General features: G+C 40.6%; 1 protein-coding gene across 1 annotated transcript in view; it reads right to left on the bottom strand.

Moving 5' to 3' along the window:
• LOC108117263 overlaps positions 1-20,480 on the bottom strand; it is a 47,817-nt gene extending 27,337 nt beyond the window's left edge. The window contains 3 exon segments of the mRNA XM_017229616.2: positions 171-231; positions 233-936; positions 20,168-20,480. Coding sequence (XP_017085105.2) covers positions 171-231; positions 233-355 — 184 coding nt within the window. The 5' untranslated portion in view covers positions 356-936; positions 20,168-20,480.
• Positions 20,481-21,054: the final 574 nt, after the last annotated feature.

Here is a 21,054-nt window from a genome sequence, read left to right as displayed (position 1 = left end):
ATTTCATTCAATTAAAGTTTAAAATATTCCTCCTGACATCTTTTGTAAACATTTTCGCACGCTAAAACTGTACTCATTTGATGGCTTTTCAAACTCGCAACTTTGATGTTTCCCGATTGGTAAATATTATCATTGGCATTATAATTAGACCAAACAAATTGTGGACTCACCCATGCTCAGAAGTAGAACGGCGAGGAGCAGCAGGAAGAATGTGGTTGGTAAAGTCCGGCAAACTAGATTTTCTCCGGCTCTGTCGATGTCCCGCATCCGTGGTGTCTCTTTGCTGGTGTCCCATTTTAGGAATTTCGCTCAAGTCGCCGGCTGAAAAGTCTCCGCAAAGTTGCAGCTCCAGCATTTCGAAGGGAAAAGTACTATAACTCCGCTTGTCGGGCAAATGTCTTGCATTTGCGGCAAAGACAATTTAATAAACACTTCAACGCCACACGCCGTACTGTCTGTTTCGGTGTGTTTATACGAGAAGGGGTAGGTTGCTTTCGAGGGGGATGGAGATGGGAAATGGGACGGAATATGGAAAATTATTAATGCACGAGTGGCAGCGTTTCGGTTTTATTTGCGTTTGGCAAATTGGCTCATAAACAAAATGTCTGCGCCAGAGCCTTGGGAAAATTGCGCTAATAAGCAGCCGGATAATTAATAATTTGGCCGCGCCGCAGTTTTTCACTTTCACTCAAGCTGCCTTTCGATTGGCACTCCACGAATTTGCACATTTTGCTGATTGTTTATACATTTCGGTTTCCGCCCGTTAATTGTTGCACGTCCCGATGTTCTTTTTCCGATATTTTCCTCTGATTTTTTTGATTTCTTGTTTTCCTTTGATTTTAGATGGCATCCATTTGGTATCTGCCGAGTACTTCACTTCGCGCACTCATAAATGGGCCCTGTGTCCAGCTGTTTTTTGTTACCCGGAAGTGCTCTCTGCAAAAGCGGAATGAATAATAACAAACAAACTTTAATTATTCTTCTGTAATTAAATAGAGCAGCAGCCGTCGTCGTTCCCCCAACCGCAAGTATTTGGCATGTAAACAAAACACAAGAAACCGAAGCGTAATGCGAGCTATGGCTGAATCTAAAAATTTCCCCGAGAGCGACAATCCGCGCCTACGACAAGTTGACAGACGACTGAGGAGTTATCAGGATGGTTCCTCAAGAACACACCCCAAAAATACATGAAGACATGGGAACGTGCTGTGCTGTGACGTAGCGCAGCGCTAACATTTCCAAAATTAGCACGCTGGAAGGCCGGCGGCAGCATGTTGCTGGAAACGCGGCAACATGTTGCCAGCAGCGGTATAGACAAACAGAAACATTTCCAGAATAATTTTGTTTTTCATTATCCATGAAGTTGGCTTTTGAATGTTTCTTAATGCTGCTTATAAAGTCATTAAAAATATAAAATATTTTCAATGTTCGATAATCTTCTTTCAGTGTGTTTACTCAATATTTTTAATAATTTATTAAGATATTAATATAGAATTTAAAAACTATATCAAAGAGTTAACACTGTTTTAGAAAAATTGATTTAGAATTTGTTTATAAGCAGCCTTATATCTACACTTACTGAAATTTAATCCAAAGAAACATTATTTATAAGAAAAAAATACCTTTATTTTCCCAGTGCATTTTCCAAAGCTTATTTAAAAATCATAAACAATAACAACAAATCATGTGAAACAGAAGCCGAAATGCAAACAAATCAAAAAGTGGAGTTTAATGTAACGAGAACAAAGTGAGTTCTTTGTGAGTTGGATTTTTGTTCCTGCTAATGAGGCTGTGCACAAGTGGCAGGCTCTTCAGGCCCATGCTACATGCCACATGCACAATGATACATATGTAAGCTTAACCCTTTCAGGGCGACTAGAGGATGCGGCCACTTAACCCGTTACTGTTACTCTGTTTGCTCTCTCCGCCCTGCGGTCGCCGCTCCGGCGTTTTGTTTATTTAAGTTGCAATTACTTTTTGCCACCCCCATTGCAACAAATTTCCTGGCATTCACTGCTGGATGTTTTGTAAGACTTTGTGGTTCTGAAGAGGTGGGGGTGGAGAGGGGAGTTGGCAACGAGTGGTTGGGGGTGAAGGTTGCCCCTGCATAAAGGAAAAACACAACTAGATCCACTCAAGTGCAATGACATCATGGCAAGCATTCATAATGCTCATTAGCCATCACCCCTTAAACCCCCCTTTTCATCCGCCCGGTGGCCATGTCAAAATGCCATTTTTATGTGGCACACGCGCTGCACTGTTTTCTGGCAGCTTATCGATGCTGCCTCCATTCCCATTTCCACTTCTATTGTGCACTTGAAGAAATGCCGTTCAATATCCTGGGAAAAAGCATCAATAATAATTATAATTTACAAGGAAAATTGTTAAAAGAAGATTTTTGAATGTTTCCTGAAAAAACCATTTTGTTCTCTCCTAAGACTCCTTTAATTTCTTAAAGTTTTCTGATATAAATGTTAATATACTTTAAAGAAATAAAGTTTATAACAGTTCCCCCCAAGTTAAGGCCGCGTTTCCTCCCAGGTAATCCCTATTATTTTTTGAGTGCACCCCACTTGGGTTTTATGGCCGACATGCAGCACACCTCGATTAATGCATACATATATAAAGTGGAGTAGGGTAGGGTAGAGTAGGGGCCAAATAGAGCTATATGGAGCTATATGCCACAACAACATGCCCATGCACTTAGCAGTTTTATTGTATTGTATGTCTCGATGTCGGGGCGACTTCCACTGCCACATTCACGGCAACTCAACCCCTTGACAAACGCAACACGTGCGATTTGAGAATTTTATAAAAGTGTTTATTGGCCTCCTCAAGATCGTGTTGTTGTCGGCAGCTCCCCTCGCTTCCACATTCTCCCCCTGAAACTGCAGAATGGGAATGGGAACACCCTGACATTGACGACGCTGACAAGTTTTTAGTGCTCCAATGAAAATTAAAACACATAAAAATGGCTGAGAAACCGCACAATTAAATGCGCGGATTGGCAGATGGCCAGGATATTGGGGGGTGGCAAAGGGAGTCAACATATGGGTGTGTATTATATTGTTATGTTGTCCTCCAGCGAGGACTATAAACGGTTGGAGTACTCCACTTTTACGATATATTCAAGGCCAGGTACTTCAACACTCTTAAGTGGCCCACTGCGTCAGGGCATTAGACATTAATCTAACTAATTGCCAGGTAAAGGTGCAACTTGAGATTACAAAAACGTTAAATTATAAAATATTTTGTGCTGTTATTCAATTTTATATATCTATGGTTAATATAAATCGAGCAAGTCAAACTATTTAAATAGCTTAAAAGCTATGAATGATAACTTACTTGATCCCCGAGAACACCCAAAAGCCATTCAAATCAATCAATTAAAAGCAAACCCACTACTGGGATGTTCAATATGTAAATTAACAGTATAAGACAATGACTGAGTGCTATTATAGAGAACTTAACATTGATCAATTTATCCAATCAGAAAACTGCATTGTTTGTGGCTAAATTTTTGGTATTGAAAGTATTTGTCAACAAACATGGCCACCTTTCGAGTTCAAAGGAAAGTGTTTTAATTAAAAAGGCAGAGAGAGAGAGAAAGAGATCGCATGCCATGGGGTCCTTGGCGAAGGCCGCAAACACTCCACTCATAAGCCCTCAATGGTTTTTGTGTGTTTCATTTGAAAGTTTCAGCTCGTATCTGTGTCACATTTGCTGGCAGCTCTCATCTCATTGTCATTGCACATTGTTGCTCTATTTAAAACAGACCCACACATGCAATCTAGCACCTTGTCAGTCCATTGTGGCAGACAATTTGGAATAGGTATTGGAACTGCTAGCACACGTTGACATCGCACCACAGAGAGTCCTGTCTACACGGCAGCCACTACCACCTCCTCATCATCGTCATCCTCCCTGCCATAGTTGTCCTCCATAGCACCGCCCTTTGTCAGACCGAAAAATGCAAATTTTCTTTGACATGGGCAAGTACAAGATAATAATTCTCTCACACATACCAGCTGGGGAAGGGTTACACTGGGAGAAATAAGAAATCATGAAGAATATAACAAACCTTCAATAAACTAAATTGTATCTTACTCTTTACCAAAAGTGAGAAGAGTGTTATGCTAGTTATATTTTTCATTTAAGAATCCATGCTACTATTATACCCAAAACTTGTCATTCTTGATTTTTTATAAATATTTCTAAATTTGCATAGAATTTGATTTCAGCGCACCCCCTCTATTTTTTCCAACACCTCGACCCATAGAACGCTGACAATTTCCGGTTGCTGCGGAATGTATTCAGTCTCTGTGGCAGTTCTTCTGTATCTTTGTCACACCCGAAGGCTTCCCAATTGAAATTTATGCGTTACCTTGGTGCCAATTAAAGGCGCTTCTAATGCTGTTTAATTTGCACGGAATAGAGGAAGCTTTTTGCCAATACTGAGAATATACCAAATAGCCAATGCACTTGCCGATAATTTTGGTTGCTGTAATAGTAATGGACATAGCTTGTAATGCAGGATGCTACCCCGCAGATACATTTGTATCTGGATAGGCACATCCTTGGCACATTAATCGATTCGCCCGGCGGTCCGAGAGCGATTTCGCTTTGATTAGCGTTGTACAATTATACGCTGAACGTAATCGAATGCAACTGCAACTGCAACTGCAGCTGGAGTTCAACTTGTATGCGAAACCGAAACCGAATCTGAATTTGAATCCGAATTAGAGGACAGTTGGACAAATGGACGGTTGGACAATGGGACACTCGCGGGCGGAATGCAAATGTGCGACATGTTCCGCCCATCAGTCCACATTTTGGGTCCACAATACACACCACAGACTTGTTCGTCACTCACACAAACTTACATGTATATGTCATGACGATTAAGCCTACGCCTTTTGTTGTTTGTTTCAATAAATAAATTAACCATCAGGGATCAAAGCGGAAAAGCGGGAGTTATGGCAATAATGGCCGTATGCAAATATGTTAATGTGTCATAAGGAGGGCAACATTTTTTTAATTATGCACACTTTTAATGGTTTTAATTGCAGTTAAAGCTCGGCAAAGTAGGCTTTAATGGAAACTGGCAAACGGGCTGGAAAAACTGGAAATGGAAATGGTTAAAAAATTGAAAAATGTTGCGCAAACAGCGGCGGATGTTCAGGTTGTGTTAAATGTTGATTTATGGCCAGGAAGAGCCATGGCACAATGCCTGACTCTGAATTAAATTTTCATATTAATGCTGCCGCTGCCGAACTATCGAGCAGGACCAGTCTATTTAGCCGAGCTTCCTTTTCATCTTTATGAAGCCCCACAAGGATTCCATCAGCCCGAAGACTCCCTTGCTTCAGAACCTTCTTAAAAACGAATCCAAACAAATTGGAGCACTGGAAAAAAATGTTACAACAATTTGAAAAAAACAAAGTTTATTAATGGATATATATGTTTTATATGATCTTTGAGTTAAGTGCAGAATTAATTGGGGGCTAAGGAAATTGTATATTAAAAACCCCTTTTGATCTTTTGTTTGTCCCTCTGTAATTTGAACTTGTTTTCCCGGGCGCTGACTATTTTTGGTCACTGTCTGCCATTTTGCATGGGCGGCATAATAATCATTGACCTTTTTATGGCTGCCTCACGCGCCTTTTAATAAATTGAAAGCGTCGAAAATGTTTACTTCCTACAATTGAGGCCCCCAACAAAAGGGAAAATCAATGTTCCAATAAGTCAGCGGCAATAACCATTCAAGATGTCGTCATTCCCCGCACTTTTCCGCTTTCCCCGACAACCTTTCATGGCTTTGAGGAATTTTGAGTGAGGCCCACGGAGGAAGATACAATTGAATTTCAGTGTTGGCAATTTAATTTCTTTTGTTGTCAGCGGCATAAACATTGATGGAAGTGCGATGGTGAGGTGGACACAGGACAGGGGCAGGGGCAGGAGCGGGAGCAGGGAAGCTGTGACCACGCCCACTCTTTATGTTACTGTTATTGTTGTTGGCATTTCGGTGACAGCAGGACAATGGCAAGAACACGCTGGGATATCCGGCATACAAAATTAAACAAACAATGACAAGACAAGAACTCGGCCGGGAAACTGCGTGCGAAGACGAGGAAAAGTGACCCCGAAAGGTTAGAGAAAATGGATGTTGGCGAGGGGTGTGTGTGAGGGTGTATGTGTTACAGTTTTCGTTGAGGGAGTGGGCGTGTCTGCAGCTGCCACTGCGGAAGTGTAAGACACAGCAGGCGCTGCAACAATGTGTATGCCACATAATGACACATGGACCAAAAGGGAAACGAAAGTCGAGCAAAAACCCAACCGAGCTCCAAGTAATATAAAAGCAATTTTCCCCAACACACACAGAACATACACCCATACTGGGAAAGGAAAATGTGGGGAGGAGATGAAAAGCGGGGCAAGGTCACGCCTTGTTGACCAAAATTTCACTACAAATGAGTACCTATTGTGGCCGCTGTTGACACAGTGCTAGTCCGAGACTCTGGGCCACAAGAACTCAGAACTCAGAGCCCGGCTCAGTCTCACGGCAGACTGCACAGAAATGAACTTGATTTTCCACTGGAAAAACTCAACGTTAGCAACACGGAGAGAAAAGCTTTTCATTAGGTAAAATCAAAAAAGAATTTTTTGTAAATCAGTTTTTTAGACTTAATCTGTTTAAATGTGTATGTTTGTGTATTCTTTAAGATATTTAAAGTTCATCATTTTAAACATTTTTTAAATACTTTTTCGTTTTTTTAGAAGTTGTTTAGATCCCATAGGATTCTCTTTTACTTTTTCTCAGTACAACCATTGTTACTCTGTGAAGGCCGAAGAAGCAGTTGATGACCTGACTTGTGGGTGGCTGTAAAACAATTGTTGTCGCTCGCTACACATTTCTGTGGCCAGGCCGCTTGACCCAATAAGCCCGGGGTCGGATCCTGGTTGAAACGAGCGGAGAACAAGCATAAAGTACGGAAAAGCAACTGAAAAGCTAGGCACTTCATGAACAACGGCACAGCAATCAAAAGGCAACTGGGCCTGGTGAATTCCACCTTTACCACCTGCAGATGGCAGCCAGAAATATCATGCAAATGAGTCCCAATCAATCTAATCAGGATGCACAAACCCCACTGAATATGTAAATAATTACGAGACGAATATTTACATATCCCAAGAAGGAAGTCAAATCAATTTAAACGTATCACAAATTCGGAGAAACCCCCCAGTACCCACTTCGATAGCTCACTCAACTGATTTTCCGAGGAACCTCTCGGTTCGAAACAAATGTAATCACTGGCTACGGGAATTGGGCATATAAGTGATATATATAGTCCCTAAGTAACCTTAACCCTCTTGTACTCTTTAAGCTCGTTTAATGGTAAGGACTTAAAAGGGATTACTTAAAGATTTTTTAATACTGTAATACAAAAATGTGCCTCTGCATTATTCCGATTACATATTAATTGCCTTAATATAGGTTATAATTTTTTGGCAAATTGATTCTTTAACTCTAAGCTAGAAAGGCTAGTCAAATTGCCTAGATAGCCAGAACAAACCCAGAAAGCTCCTTAGTTTTTCTACCTATTAACCTTGAACAAACCAACTTAAGTTTCGATTTCGGGTCTTTGTCATGGAGATGCCTAATGAGCGTCAGGCCGCCAGTCTTGTGACTTTTTGGACCCGCTCTCATCTGCACGGTGTCGCCGACGGAGCGCCATATAGACAACAACAATGGCGCCATTAGCATCGTCGTCAGTCGCCACTTGCTGTTCCAGCTCCTTCTCTCTTTTATCCCCGCCCGGATGCTACGTTTCCGGGAAATTGTCGGAAATGGCAGTTTCAAAACGAAGATTTTGTTAACCATCCCAGCGACCAACCCGAAAAGCCATACATTGATATAACGACCCAGCAGATGATGATGATGATGACAAGCGAGCGGACGGGAAGGTGGTGGCCAGTTGCCTAGGCCAGCTGTTGTTTGTATAACTTTGGGCTCAGGTGGAACGCTGTCAGCAAACAACAGAAACCGGAAACCACACAAGCAGAAATAAATTAGTAAATTATAAATCAAAAATTGTTTCAAGAAATCCTAACAATAAATCTCCCAATAAAACCGATGCTAGTTCACATTCTTTTTTGACTACAAAAACATGAAGATTTTTGTTTCAGTGTATACAAAAAAGCAAAAATAACAGGAGGCTTTAAGAGCAAACCAGGAAATTGCAAAAAAGACGCGCTTAAGCGGCTTTAAGAAGCTTGTCCTCTCTTTCGTTAGTTTGACCTCTGAACTCCGAGCCCAACACTCAGATCTCGACACTTGGGCACCCACTTGTCGTCTAATGCAATCACAGCAGCCAATGGCAGTGCAGTCGAGCTTTGAGTGCCAAAACACTTACTTAATGGAAATTACTTGAGAACCCTCCCCGCCACTCGACACGGCTCAGTAGATCCATCGATAGGCGGAGGAGGAGGAGAAGGCCCTTCCCAACTGGGGGTGAGCAATCTCGATGGGGGATTGGGACTGGAACTGGGATCAGAATTGGTAGCCACTTGAGTGTGTCATGTCCGCACGATTTTTGCTAAAAATCATTTAACGGCTATGTGCCGGAAATGTGAGACTTCCCACGAACAACACTGGCAAACATCCTCGAGGGCCACACCGTGGCAAAATCAAAACTTCTAAGGAAATCCATTTATTTTGGAAAGAGAACTTAAATTACATAACAAAGAAAAGATAAACAATTTTAGAGGGGCTATTTAAGCAATTTGTGAAAAAGATTCATTCAAGTAAACTTAATTAATGAGTTTATTTCCATTTTCCTTATCTTTCTGTACGTTAAAATGTTTAACCAATATGCATAGGGGCAGTAATCAAACTTAAAACCAATACCGAAATATGGAAACAATATACATTTTTTGAGTTCCAACATTGATTCAAACTAAATATTATTCACAGTGCCTTCTAGCAGATGCGAATTTCAGGCAATTGATTGAAGCCAGAACACAGGACTGCTTAAATTTTTCACTTGCTCGTTTTCGGCACTAATGTCACCAGCACGTAATGCGAACGTGTAGAGCTTTTGGCCCACGCCCCTTGTACTTTCCCATTTTCCACCCACTCGGCCTGCGAGTGTGGGTGTGCGTGTGTGCTTAGCAATTTCAAAATTGTTGTGTTCAATCAGAGCCGTTTTGCCGGGAAGCATACACATTCACATCCACATGCACATCCACTCTCCTCTATCCCTCCCAACTCATCGAATCGTCGTCATCAACATCTCTGGAGATACAAGGAGAATTGCACAGAGAAAGTGAGATGGGGAAGAGATGCCACGTTATCGATGCTTAAGCAAAGCTTGCTGAACTGCGAGTCCGGCAGTTGATGTCCAAAGTTCAGATGGTCGGACTTTTGGTCTGTTTGCCATGCAATCGTGAGGCATGTTTGATGTTTATTGGAATTTGTGTCGGTAGCTGCCTTGTGGCTCGTATTTAAAACCGATCAAAGTGGCAACTTTGAAAAGTCTCCAAAGATAAAAGATTTTTCCAAAATAAATTGAATAAAATAAACAAAAATTTATTTTTAAAGTTTTCTATCAGCTTAAAAAGTTTCATTTCTTCGTATTCTTAATAAAAACCTCAAACTCCAAATTCAAAAAAAAGAATACTTCCCAAAATAAAACTAGAAAATATTTTTGTATATAATGTATAATTTCTTTGCCACATTTTCACCCCATTGCGTGGCCAACAAGCATTCAGGTCTTCTAGGAAAAGAATAATAATAATTTTCAATTTTCTTCCTTTCCACACCCAAATTGCATCCATGGCAACATAATGGTCAAAGACCCATTAGTATTTCATTCCAAAATATATGCACAACCCATTGACCTAAAAACACAATGACACACTGTGAAATATACGCAAAGGTTACACGCAAAATGCATAAGAAAGCGCCAAAAACTTTGTGCATAAATAAAAATTGAGAAACAAGCAGAAAAGGATAGGAAGTTGGGAAAAAAGAAGGAGGAGGAGGGAAGGTCCCAGGTCAGGTCAAAGATAATAATAATAAAAAACCGCTCAAACATGTTGCCAAAAAAAAAAAAGAGTAAGAAATAAGAAAATACAAACAACAACAACAGCAATAATGTAAAAACAAAAGAAAAAACAAGAAAGTGCGAAGGAAGAAACTTGAAATCTTTCTTCTTGGCCATTTTGAGAATTTTTTATTTCATTTTGCGCGGAGTTGAGTGAGTTAGCGTTGGCATTTGTCAGTTGCTAGCTGTCAGCGCTCACTTCCTGCCACGCCCCCTTTCACTTCGCCCTTTTACCATCACCACCAACAATTTAACCTCCCTTTTTGCCCTTTTAGGGGGGTTTGAGAGCCCCACAGAGTCTGCAACTTGCCGCAACTTTTAATAAACTTGGCAAGCATTTTTTTTCTTTCAACCATTTTGTTTCGCTGGTTCAAAGGTTATGCACACACACACACACACTTACACTCCCTGATTTATATAGATACGTGAAATGGGGCAGCGGTAAGAAAAAAAGTCTAACTCTCTAGCAAAGGGAAAGTTTTACAACCAAACTCAAATTGAAGCAGTTAAATGGCGTATTGTTTTGCAAAATACTTGACCAGGGAGTGAGAAGTTTTGACCAACAAATTGTCAAGTTTTATGCACGGCCATTTGGTGAGATTTCATTTTGATGTCTTGGCTCTGTTTTCATGTGATTTTTATTGCGTTAGCGTCTTGATCAGGAATCACAAAATGGAAATGGCTATGCCAATGGCATCCTTAGGGCTTTTATTGAGAAGAAGGAGCAAGGGAAGCGAGGGGGAATGCCATGGGGAAGCCACATTATTATTGCTGCCGCTTCTGCATTAGACGCTAATTAGTGGCAGCTACAAAAACAACGCCTTGCAAATTAGTGTTGCATAACTTCAGGCGCTGCAAGTGAAATATTTGCACATTTGCGCTAGCAAGCCGCCAAGTTGTTTCAGACACATGCTCGTCGACGTGTGTGTGTGTGTGTGTATGTCCGTCAAACACGGCGTATACACCCACAGGCAGACAAATTTATTTACACTGAGAAAATATACCGAGATCAATATAGCTAACGCTAAAAGTTCTTACGAATAATAACTTCAATACTAACTTGGAATTCCTTTTCTTACAAAATTATAGGTCTGATATGGATTATTATATAAAACCAACAACATAGTTTTCCGCTCAGTGTTATTATATGCTTAGTTACTGCTGCTGATGTGGCAGCCTCTGGTTTGGCATGGGTGTTTTTGCTTTGCTGCGGTTAAGGATGCCAAAACTTTCAAATGAGGCCCGCCTGTCGTTGCAATTATGTACAAAATAGTATTACACCTCCGCCACACAGAGAACAGTGGGAAACATTTGCACCCCATCGTTGAGCATAGTTCGCTGCACTAATTAAAGAAAATTCCCACCGCTGAGCATGGAAGTATGCACAGAGAGTTCAGGGCGTATGCGCAATCCACCTCAACAATAGCTCAAACATTTGCATAAATTGTTCCTACGAATATAACCAAAAGTAATCTGTTTTGTCTTGTGGTTTTCTCAAATATTTGCACAGTAAATTCAAATGAAAAAAAAAAAGAGAAGGAGAGAGAAACCGACAGAAAACTAAACCAAAATGAAGCAAGCCCAAGCCCAAGTTTGAGAACAGGCAGTCGACATGACCCATTCATTATTCATACATTCCCGGCTGATTTATTTAAAACATATTTAATTTGCCTCTGTCTGCGTCTCCTGGGGCCAGCTGTTGCTTTTATCTGGGGCATAAATTAAAAAGGAGTGCAAATTTAATGAATTGTACATATGCTGATACTATCACACCCACCTACCCGAAAGCTCTTCTTTCTCCCTGTGTAATTAGGGCTATTTTTATGCTGCTAAACTTTTTCGTAGAAAAGCATATTATATTTCCTGCAAGAAAGGTAGAAGGCTTATACAAAAAACTTTGTCATGATAAAAACATTCTGTTTAGTGATTGAATATGTGAAAATATTTGAAATATTTACTTCAGCTGTAGAGCCCCTAAGAATATACCCTTTGAAGATTTTTGTACATATTAAAACCAATGGTATGTGAAAAAACAAAGTTCTACTCCAGTTTTCAAAGACTTTTTATACCTCTTTTCGGATACTTTAATGAAAATTATCTTAGCAACAATGAGTTGCAAAGCTCAGCAAGGGTACTCCAGCACTCGACTCACAAATTTTAAGCTCTTCTGATACTTTTTGTTGAACTTCTCAAAAATGCTGACATTAGCATACATATTTGATATGCAGAAGCATGTGCATGTGTCTAGACGATGGCACTTTAATAAGCAGCCATCACCACAACGGATCCTTATTTGATTCCATTTCAGTTTTTCCAAGTGGGTTACCCACTTGCCTCCTGAAGGAATGTCTTTGATGTCAGAATCCATATGGAGAGAGTCTCGGGGGGTCAACAAAACTGGTGGCAAACTTGTCTATTCGGGAGAAGAGGATTTTTCAAGTACTGAGAAAACGACTAGTAGATGGGTCACAAGTTCAACACTCGGCGAAAGAATCAACTACCGCCATTCAGCTGCTTGGCTTTCATTTAATAATTCACTTTCATTAGCGAGGAGTGAAATAAAACTGTACGACCGCAACTTAATGAGAGCACCCCACCCATTTCCCCTACTTTTCCTACTATCACCCACCGCCTACCGCCCACCGCTCACCGCCAATGTTTCATGCCGTGTGCCACGCCCCGCTCATTAAAAGTAACCAAACTGTTGGGGACCGCAAACCAGATGACGACAACAACAGTGCCGGCTACAAATAGGGCCAACAACACGTGAAAAGCGGCCAAAAAGGCATCCAGCAAGGAGCTCTGTATCTCCATCCCTCCATCCACCCACTTTGTATCTCCCCAACTTCCTGTTCACGTTACAGCTATCAACGCTAATGACAAAAGCGCGCAAAGTTTGCATTTACTTGGAAAGTGAAAGGACACTAAACATGCCCACAGGGTGTGTCCGGCACAAAAATCACAAAAGAGCATAAAATTAGCGAACGATGTCGCCGTACTCCTCATCGTCCTTCTCCTCACTGTTTATCCCCCTGCAGCGGGCAGGACTTTGTGTCCTTGCACAGCGAAAAAAATATAAGAAAAACAGCTCTAAAATCAACAGTCAAAAGTCAACAAAGAAGCATTGTTCTTAAATCAAGATTCACGGTTTAAATGTATAAAGCGCTTTGGTATTCATTGGACTCTTTATGTTTATTTTTTCAGGCTCTTTTTTTATATTTTTAATCAACAGCTCTTATGAAGTATTTAAATATGTCGATACCACTCTTTTGGGCTTAAAGTTTACTGAATATAGATAAGAATCTTTGAAAAGAAAAGGATTTAAGTCTTATAGAATCAAATTATCATTTAGCTTAAATAGTTCAAGGAGAGAGTCTTGTTTATTCAAGTTCTTCCTAAGACTTTTCCTCAGTGCACTTTATTTTAAATTTCCTACGAACAAAAAACAGGAGCAGGGTGAGCAGGGATGTGGAAAACAAGGATTGGGGACAGAGACAGTGGCAAAGTCCGAGTCGGTGGCTCTTTCCTTCCAGCACTCCCATGATGAATTCATGCCATCATTTTGCTTGTAACAAAACTTGTGATTGTTGCTGTTGTTTTTGAGCTGTGTGTGTTTTGGTTTTTCTTTTTTGGGTGGTTACTGTGTCCTGATTTTTCATCCTCTATCCCAGCAACGGACCCGCCGACTCACCGACCCCCCAACCAACCATCCATCCATCGCACTTACACGAGTTGGTCATTAGCTACGCCTGCCAGCAAATTATTTGGCTGGGTGCGGCTATGGCCAACCATATTGTTGCTGTGGTCCCTGTCATTGTGGTTGTTGTAGGCGGTTATGATAAACATCAGTGCAGCATCGGTCGACGAGGGGGATACTGGGCTTCAGGATCTGAAATTGGAAAATCGGAGTGGGCACTACGCAGTGGAGCACGAGTTTTCGCGTGCGTTTAATTTTACAGATGGGCCTGGCTTGAGGTTTGTTACACAATTTTCATGTCAAGTGCTTAAAATTGTTGCTGCCCAAATCATCGGGGAGTCGTTTGGGTACACAGCAGAAAATTAATGACTACACTTTAGTAGTTTTTTAATTTTAATAATATTTGGTTGATATGAATGTATTTTTTTTAACAAATTCTAGGATATAAACTGCAGAATTATTATTAAATCATTTTTAAATCTTTAAAAATATTATTATGAGGGCATACAATTTATAAATACAACTCATATCCCCTCATATTCCATCTCTCAGTGTTTAGAAAAATAGGAGCCAGTGGACAAATTGCGTTGGCCACGCAACATGCTAAAAAATTAACGCAATTTTTTCATATTTTATTCAGTTAATGCGAGGGGAGTGCTTTCTTGGCAAATTACGCGAGTTAGCGGGTGGTGCGACGACGGCTTTTTATACAGATACAGATTTATTTTTGGCCTGGTCTGGTCTGGTCTTTCATGATTTATTAGACCAAAAATAAATCTCTTCTCCCGCTTAAAGACAAACTTTAAGTGCGATGGTCATGTAGTACTCATAAAATGAGTGACTAAAGTCGATTAGCATTTTAATGAGATATTTCCATTGGGGCAGTCAGACAAAGTTGTATTCGTATTCGATATTACGGCAATGCAATTTCATGGGCATTACACATACGCAAGGTAAGCCCGATTGGATCGAATATTAAATTGTATATCGACTAACGATTTCTCTTGGCCTTCTATAAAAATGTAAATTTGTTCTTTTTATTGTTCCTAGATTTATTAGACGAAACTGGGAAAACTGCTGATTTGCAGGGATTATTCGGCCAGCAAATGTCGAGGCCATATATCCACCAGATATATATATATATATATTCGTCCCAGTATACACGTTTTGCACGGAGGGGGGATCGGTTGTTTTATGTCGCACCCCACGTGGCACAGTTTTTATGCCTTTGTGCAAAATTTATGATCGTTGCTAACTGTTTTTATGATTCTATTTTGATGATTGTTTTGGTTTTTCGGTTTTGCCCGGACTAAGCTCTTCGGCTCCGATTCCTTTCCGTTTTTGCAGTCTGTCCATTGAAAACATAAATATAATTCCACTCTGCCTGGCGGTGTCAGATTTGCATTGTCTCGTCGCGTTGCTAGGGATTTGGGGCTTTTGAGCATGTGTCTGGAAATAGATCACAACTCAATCGATTTTCCGCGACCGGGTAAACGATAAAATAAACGTTATAACAAGCATAATAGAAATGTTAACAACGGCACGTACTAATCAATAGGAGTTTCCGGGTAGCGGAAAGCGGCGTGGCCCCACCCCAACGACCAAAAATTCCGACAGGCTGTCTATCAGGTCGAAAAAAAGGCCGATAAATTGACAGATTCCCCACTTGGGTATGCCAGCAATGTAGTCTGGAAATTGCATAAAGGCATGATTTAATGAATTTCCGGCAATAAAATAATTTAATTTCGGCCTAGTCGGCGGCCATGTTAGCTGGCTCATCATTAAGAACGTCAAGAGGCTTTCAAAAAATCCAAAAAGCAAAAAAGCAACAAAAAAAAAAAAACTGCGCAAATCTCCGCATAATTTAATAACGTCAAAGTTGTGCCGGGTGCCTCTGCTCCATTGCCTTTTTGGGGCCAAGGTGGTTGGGCTGCGTGTCGCATAATAAAATGCCAGGATGGCTGACAGGAAGAAGACGCCTTTTGGCCAGGATTTTCTTGGCTCCGCTTACATGGCAGCCGGGCTAATCTATGAGATGTGCTGGCTGCCACCTAATCCAGCAGCTTTGATATTTCAGCATTAGCCCCATTAAAGTCAACATTATGAATTTTAATTTCGTGCACTTTATGCGAGAGAGGCTACACTGAACCACATAGGATTAAAATTTGAAGAAAAACAAAATAAGAAGTTTCTTCTAAAAAAAACTAAGGTTATTTTATGATTTACTACATAAAACCACTTAAGTAACATTTTATATAGAAAACTGCCTTGGAGAAAGATAGGAAAACGATAAAAAAAATATTCGAAAATGATCTGAAAATATAGCTCAATCTTGATTAAAAAGGATATTAGGGTTATATTTTACGAAGTCCCCTAACTTTCGTTCTCTGCAGCGGTGTGTCAGCCTCAATTAAGTGCGAGGACGTGTAGAGGACGAAGCTGGCTTTCAGGACTGCCAGGGCTTCTTGCATTTGTCGGATGCTGCTAATGCCACTCCCACTGCATTGGCAGTGAAAACAAAGCCACAGATAAAAGTTGGTAGAAATCCAGAGTCTGCGGCAAAGGGGGCCATAAGAGAGGGGATGTCAAGCAGAGTCTCGGCAATCGCCTTACAAGTGCAATGTCAATTTGTGCACAAAGGGATAATAAGGATTTATGTCAAATGCTGGCGCTGTTTGAGTTTTGCCAATATTTTCACAGATGACTGCACTTGCCTCAAGTGAAAATAAAACGCGGCTTAAGCAGCAAGTCAAAAAAAATGTATAAGAAATCGAAAAAGATTCTAAAAAAGCACAGACAAGAGAGGCTTGTGTTACTTCTCAGACAGCACTGAGAAAATATAGGTTCAAAATACAAATTGCTATGTGGTTTAGTGGTTTAAATCTTTTTCCCTTTTTCAATTTCAAAATAAGTTCAAAAGATTGTTAAAGATAAATATCACAATCTATAACAACAAAATACCCTTTAAACTTGAGTTTAAGATTTAATATAGACATAGATATGATTTTTCCCAGTGCCAGAGTAAAACATTTTCAGACTCCAAAGTTCAACGATTGAACTTTGCACTCAGCCACCTAATGGCTACTTAACTTATTAATTTCCTGTATTAACAACAACCGCTTAAGAAGCAGCTCTCATTAAAACTGCATAAATACACCAGGCAAGCTATCAGAAAGCAATTTCGCCAATAGCTAGACCACCGAAAAACCGCCCTCAGAACTCACTTGAAAAGTTGTGAACTTTCCACCGGCGGCGGCAGTAGCAACAACAACAGCAGCCACAACAACAACAATATGACCAGTAAAAGGAAACACTAAGGATACAACAACAATGGGCCGAGCAAGTCTAACTTTTCGAGCAGAGAGCTCAGAAAGTGCGCTTTGATGCTTTTACAAGTTTTTAGTGATTTTTTTATGTAGCCTGCTTTTGGGGCTAACACACACAGACTACACCCGCCCAGGATCTCTGGCTCTACACACAGACAGACGAGGGACCACCGAAAGCAATCAGTTTGCGGTACACAATGTGGAAAAGGAGATTCCCCTTTCCTTGATAGAAATCATGCTGAGTTGTGAAACGTAAAATTGAATTTACTCTGCCGCATTCCCACATTACCCCACACGCTCACGCCGAGATTTTCCATGTGGCCGACAGTTTTTCACGCTTTTCACCACCAATTGTGAACGGGACAAAAGTCTGCTGACTGCGTTGGCCCATTCCCCATCATAAATCATTGGGCATTTGCCATATGCAAGAGGCTCGCTTTTCCTATCACTAAACCCGGCATTAAACTCGGCTTTGACTTTCATTTACCAAAAGATATAACCATATACAGCTGCGTTCAACAAAATAATACTAATGTAATAATGTTAAAAAATGTCCGAAAATTAAATTAAAGATTAAATCCGAAAAACATAAGCACTCCTCTGAAGATTTAAAAACAAAATCTCCTTAAAGCAGTTTGAAAGTGATGTGCAACTACTGCTAGTTTAATGAACAGCATTGTGTATTTCCCTTGACGTCCGAGAGACCCTCATCAAATGTACAACATTTTGCTGGTAAGTAGAATTTGCTGGTATTGCAACCAAAGCTAATCATTTAGTTTGTGCAAAATGTATAACTTGGCCCAAAACTCTGGCTGTAATCAGCTTAAAGTAGCAAAATGAAATTGAATCCAATTGAAACGAGACGAGTTGAGTGAGTTGTCGGCTGTCTATTGTTGTCTATTCGGTTGAATTGTTCATGTAACTGTTGCGGTCTTGGCCATGTTTGCAGGCATTCGTGTTTATTTAAATGTAATTAATCTCCGCACAGCTGAGACTTTGGACTGGCCGCAGAGCCAGCTTCAGTATCTAATTTGAATTCAGGTTGGGGCTTAGCCAATTAGTTGCCGGCTAACTGGGCGCTGTTGAAAGTGGGCGTTCCTGCCTGCTGCCTGCTGGAAAATCTCATTTCCCTCGACCCTCAGCAGGATAATCCTTATTTGGTTCTACAAGCTATTTATGTTTAGTTGTCAGACTCTCATCTTGATCGCCCCAAGGAAACTGTGGCAGCTTCATAAATATTATAGATAAGTTAATAATCAGCTCTGGCCAACAGCTGGATGCTGAACAAGAATTAAGCTATTAATTCTTGAAAATATTTATAAATATTTTTGTACCTTCCAATACACCTTACTAGCTGCCTGGTTTGTAACCTATAAATATCAAATCAAGATATCTTCCAAAAGCGCATAAAGCAGTTAGCTAACAATATGAGGTAATGGTTTTCTGGCAAACCCGTTTAAAAAAAGGCGGGTTACTGTGAAGTTTGGAGACTATTCTTAGGTTGGTAAAAAGATGACATATATTTTCCCTATATAATATCCAATGTTACCAGCTTGGTAAGCCTTTTTCTCCAAGAACGATCCTAAAAAACCTTAAAAGCCCCAATGGCAAGTGCGTTAGCTTATAAAGCCAACGCAATCTAAGCGGGCCCCAGTGTAATTAATCCAATTCGGTTGTGCGATATTTCACACTTAAAAATCAAACTCTGGCAATTTGTTACACTCACTCACTCGCACGCACCCGAACACCCGAGTCTCAACCAGGAGTAGTCCAAAACCCTAAAACCGATGCTGAAAACGAGCCAACGATACACATGAGACGGCAACGCTTTAAGCGGAGTGAAGTGAAGTGAAGTGGAGTAGTAAATGGAGATGAGTCTGGTATATGCGGGTGTTTGGTTTTGTAGTACGTGAGCCCCGCCAAAAGTTGTGCAAATAAATGGCAGTGAAATTTTATAGCACACTTGATAATTTCAGCAATAATTCAGCGCGGCTAATCACCGCATAAATAATCTTAAGGACAGCCCCAGCTTAGCTCCACTCACCACAGCAACTACAGCGGAATCGGGCGCATATATCCACCCGATTTATATATATCTATTTATTTGTGTACTCTGCGCAGTATGCACAGTGCATGAGGCGGTAAAAACAAATAGGGAGGGTAAGCCAGACAGTTGGAGACAAAAACAGGAATTGGAATAGGAATATATATATATATATATATATACTTGTTTAGGGAGAAGTGATGGCTAAGCGGCGGAACAGAGGAGCAAACACGGACCAGCAGCATCCAAAACTCATGAAATCGAGAACTCGGTCGAATGGAACGTGAGCGAAATTTTTGCTAACGAATGTTGACTTTGCCAAAGTACTAAAATCAAATAAAGCCAACAGCTACAACCAAAACAAAAACACCAAATCAAACAAAATCAACAATCACTTGGTAAAAGTTAGACCGACTTGATGAAGACAAACGTCGGGATATACATACACCAAAATAGAGACCGAACTTCGGGCCCAAACTATTTGGTCATAATACAAAAATTAATATAGAGACCGCCAACTTGTGGATCAGTCGGTATTTAAGCGAAGCAAACAAAGACCGTAAAGCCATAAAATTAACTCGAAGTTGGTAAAGTCACAGTTACAGGGTCCCATCTCAAGATCCATTTTTTTTTCTTTTCGGGTACTGTCTGACTGTCAGTCTGTCAACGGAAAAACAACAAGGACCACAAAAATGTAGGTTATACACAGAGATACAGACGCACACACACACACAAGTACAGATGGGAGCAAATACATTGCGTATACGCCGCATGTGCCACGCGAATAGCGGAAAGGAAATAAAAGGCAGGAAAACAACAAAATAGGAAATTTAATGCGAACGCTGCGTGAACCGAAAGTTTAAAGCCAACCGAAATGGCAGTCAGAAAGGCAATAATTTGTATAACTTTATGGCGGCATAGACTTCTGGCTCTAAGGATTCTAGTCTCCATCTCCCACCCCGAAGGAAAATATAAACTTGCTTGAATAATTTACCAGCAAATTTGAAGACTCCAACTCCAAGGGGCACTTGATTTTATGTTTAAAGTTTAACTTTCGGAACACTTTTCCAATCGACTGTTTGAACACTTTCTTTCCCCTCAATGTTTAAACACTATTTTTTAACTATCTTTTTGTTAATTCACTTTTATATATTCCTTTTGGTATATGTAGCTATTTTTTGGAATTTTTGTTTGCCCTTCTGTTTTATATTTTTCGCACCAAACAATTCGCTTGTGGAGCAAGGCGATGGCTTCCACTTTCCACTTTCACTGCCAAACCGACCGTTAAATTCAACGTTCGCCACGCATCTGACTGATTTGCTCGCTGGCCATCAGATATGCACGGAGGCTGTGTACACGCACCCAGAAATCGGAATCGGCTTGTTTCGTCACCCGAACAGAGTCCTCGCCTCCATTCGTACACACTTCGTGGTCTCCGGCTCTCGTTTCCGGACGGAGAATATAACACTAGGCCGCAGGTTTTCGTTCGGCTAAGAGAGAAAGGCCCTCAGAATTCGCCGTGTTTGGTGGCAAGACTTTCTCGGTTATCTATGGTCAGGGCAAAGAGAATCTGTTCTTAGGAAGAGCGTGTCAAAAACAGCTGAGTGTAGAACAGTTCTCGGGGTGCATGTGAGGTCTTGTATCCCTTACTTGTTTTTGTACGGATTATAATGGGAACAGCATGTTTGAGTTAACAGCTGATTCAGTTGGAGTGCGCAGAAGCGGATTATGTGGGAAAACACTCTTTCATAGTGGTAACAGCTTGGAAACTGGTTCCTAATAGCCATACAGATAGTAATGATATGATGAGAACCGAACTATATAGCTTAGCTATAAAAACTTGTAAGCTGTTAGTGAATAATATCTTTTATTTATATTCAT

This window comes from Drosophila eugracilis, unplaced genomic scaffold, assembly GCF_018153835.1.
Source record: "Drosophila eugracilis isolate 14026-0451.02 unplaced genomic scaffold, ASM1815383v1 contig_75, whole genome shotgun sequence".
Taxonomy (NCBI): Eukaryota; Metazoa; Arthropoda; class Insecta; order Diptera; family Drosophilidae; genus Drosophila; species Drosophila eugracilis.
The sequence above is the reverse complement of the archived record's forward strand: the minus strand, read 5'-3'. Positions and strand labels throughout refer to the sequence as shown.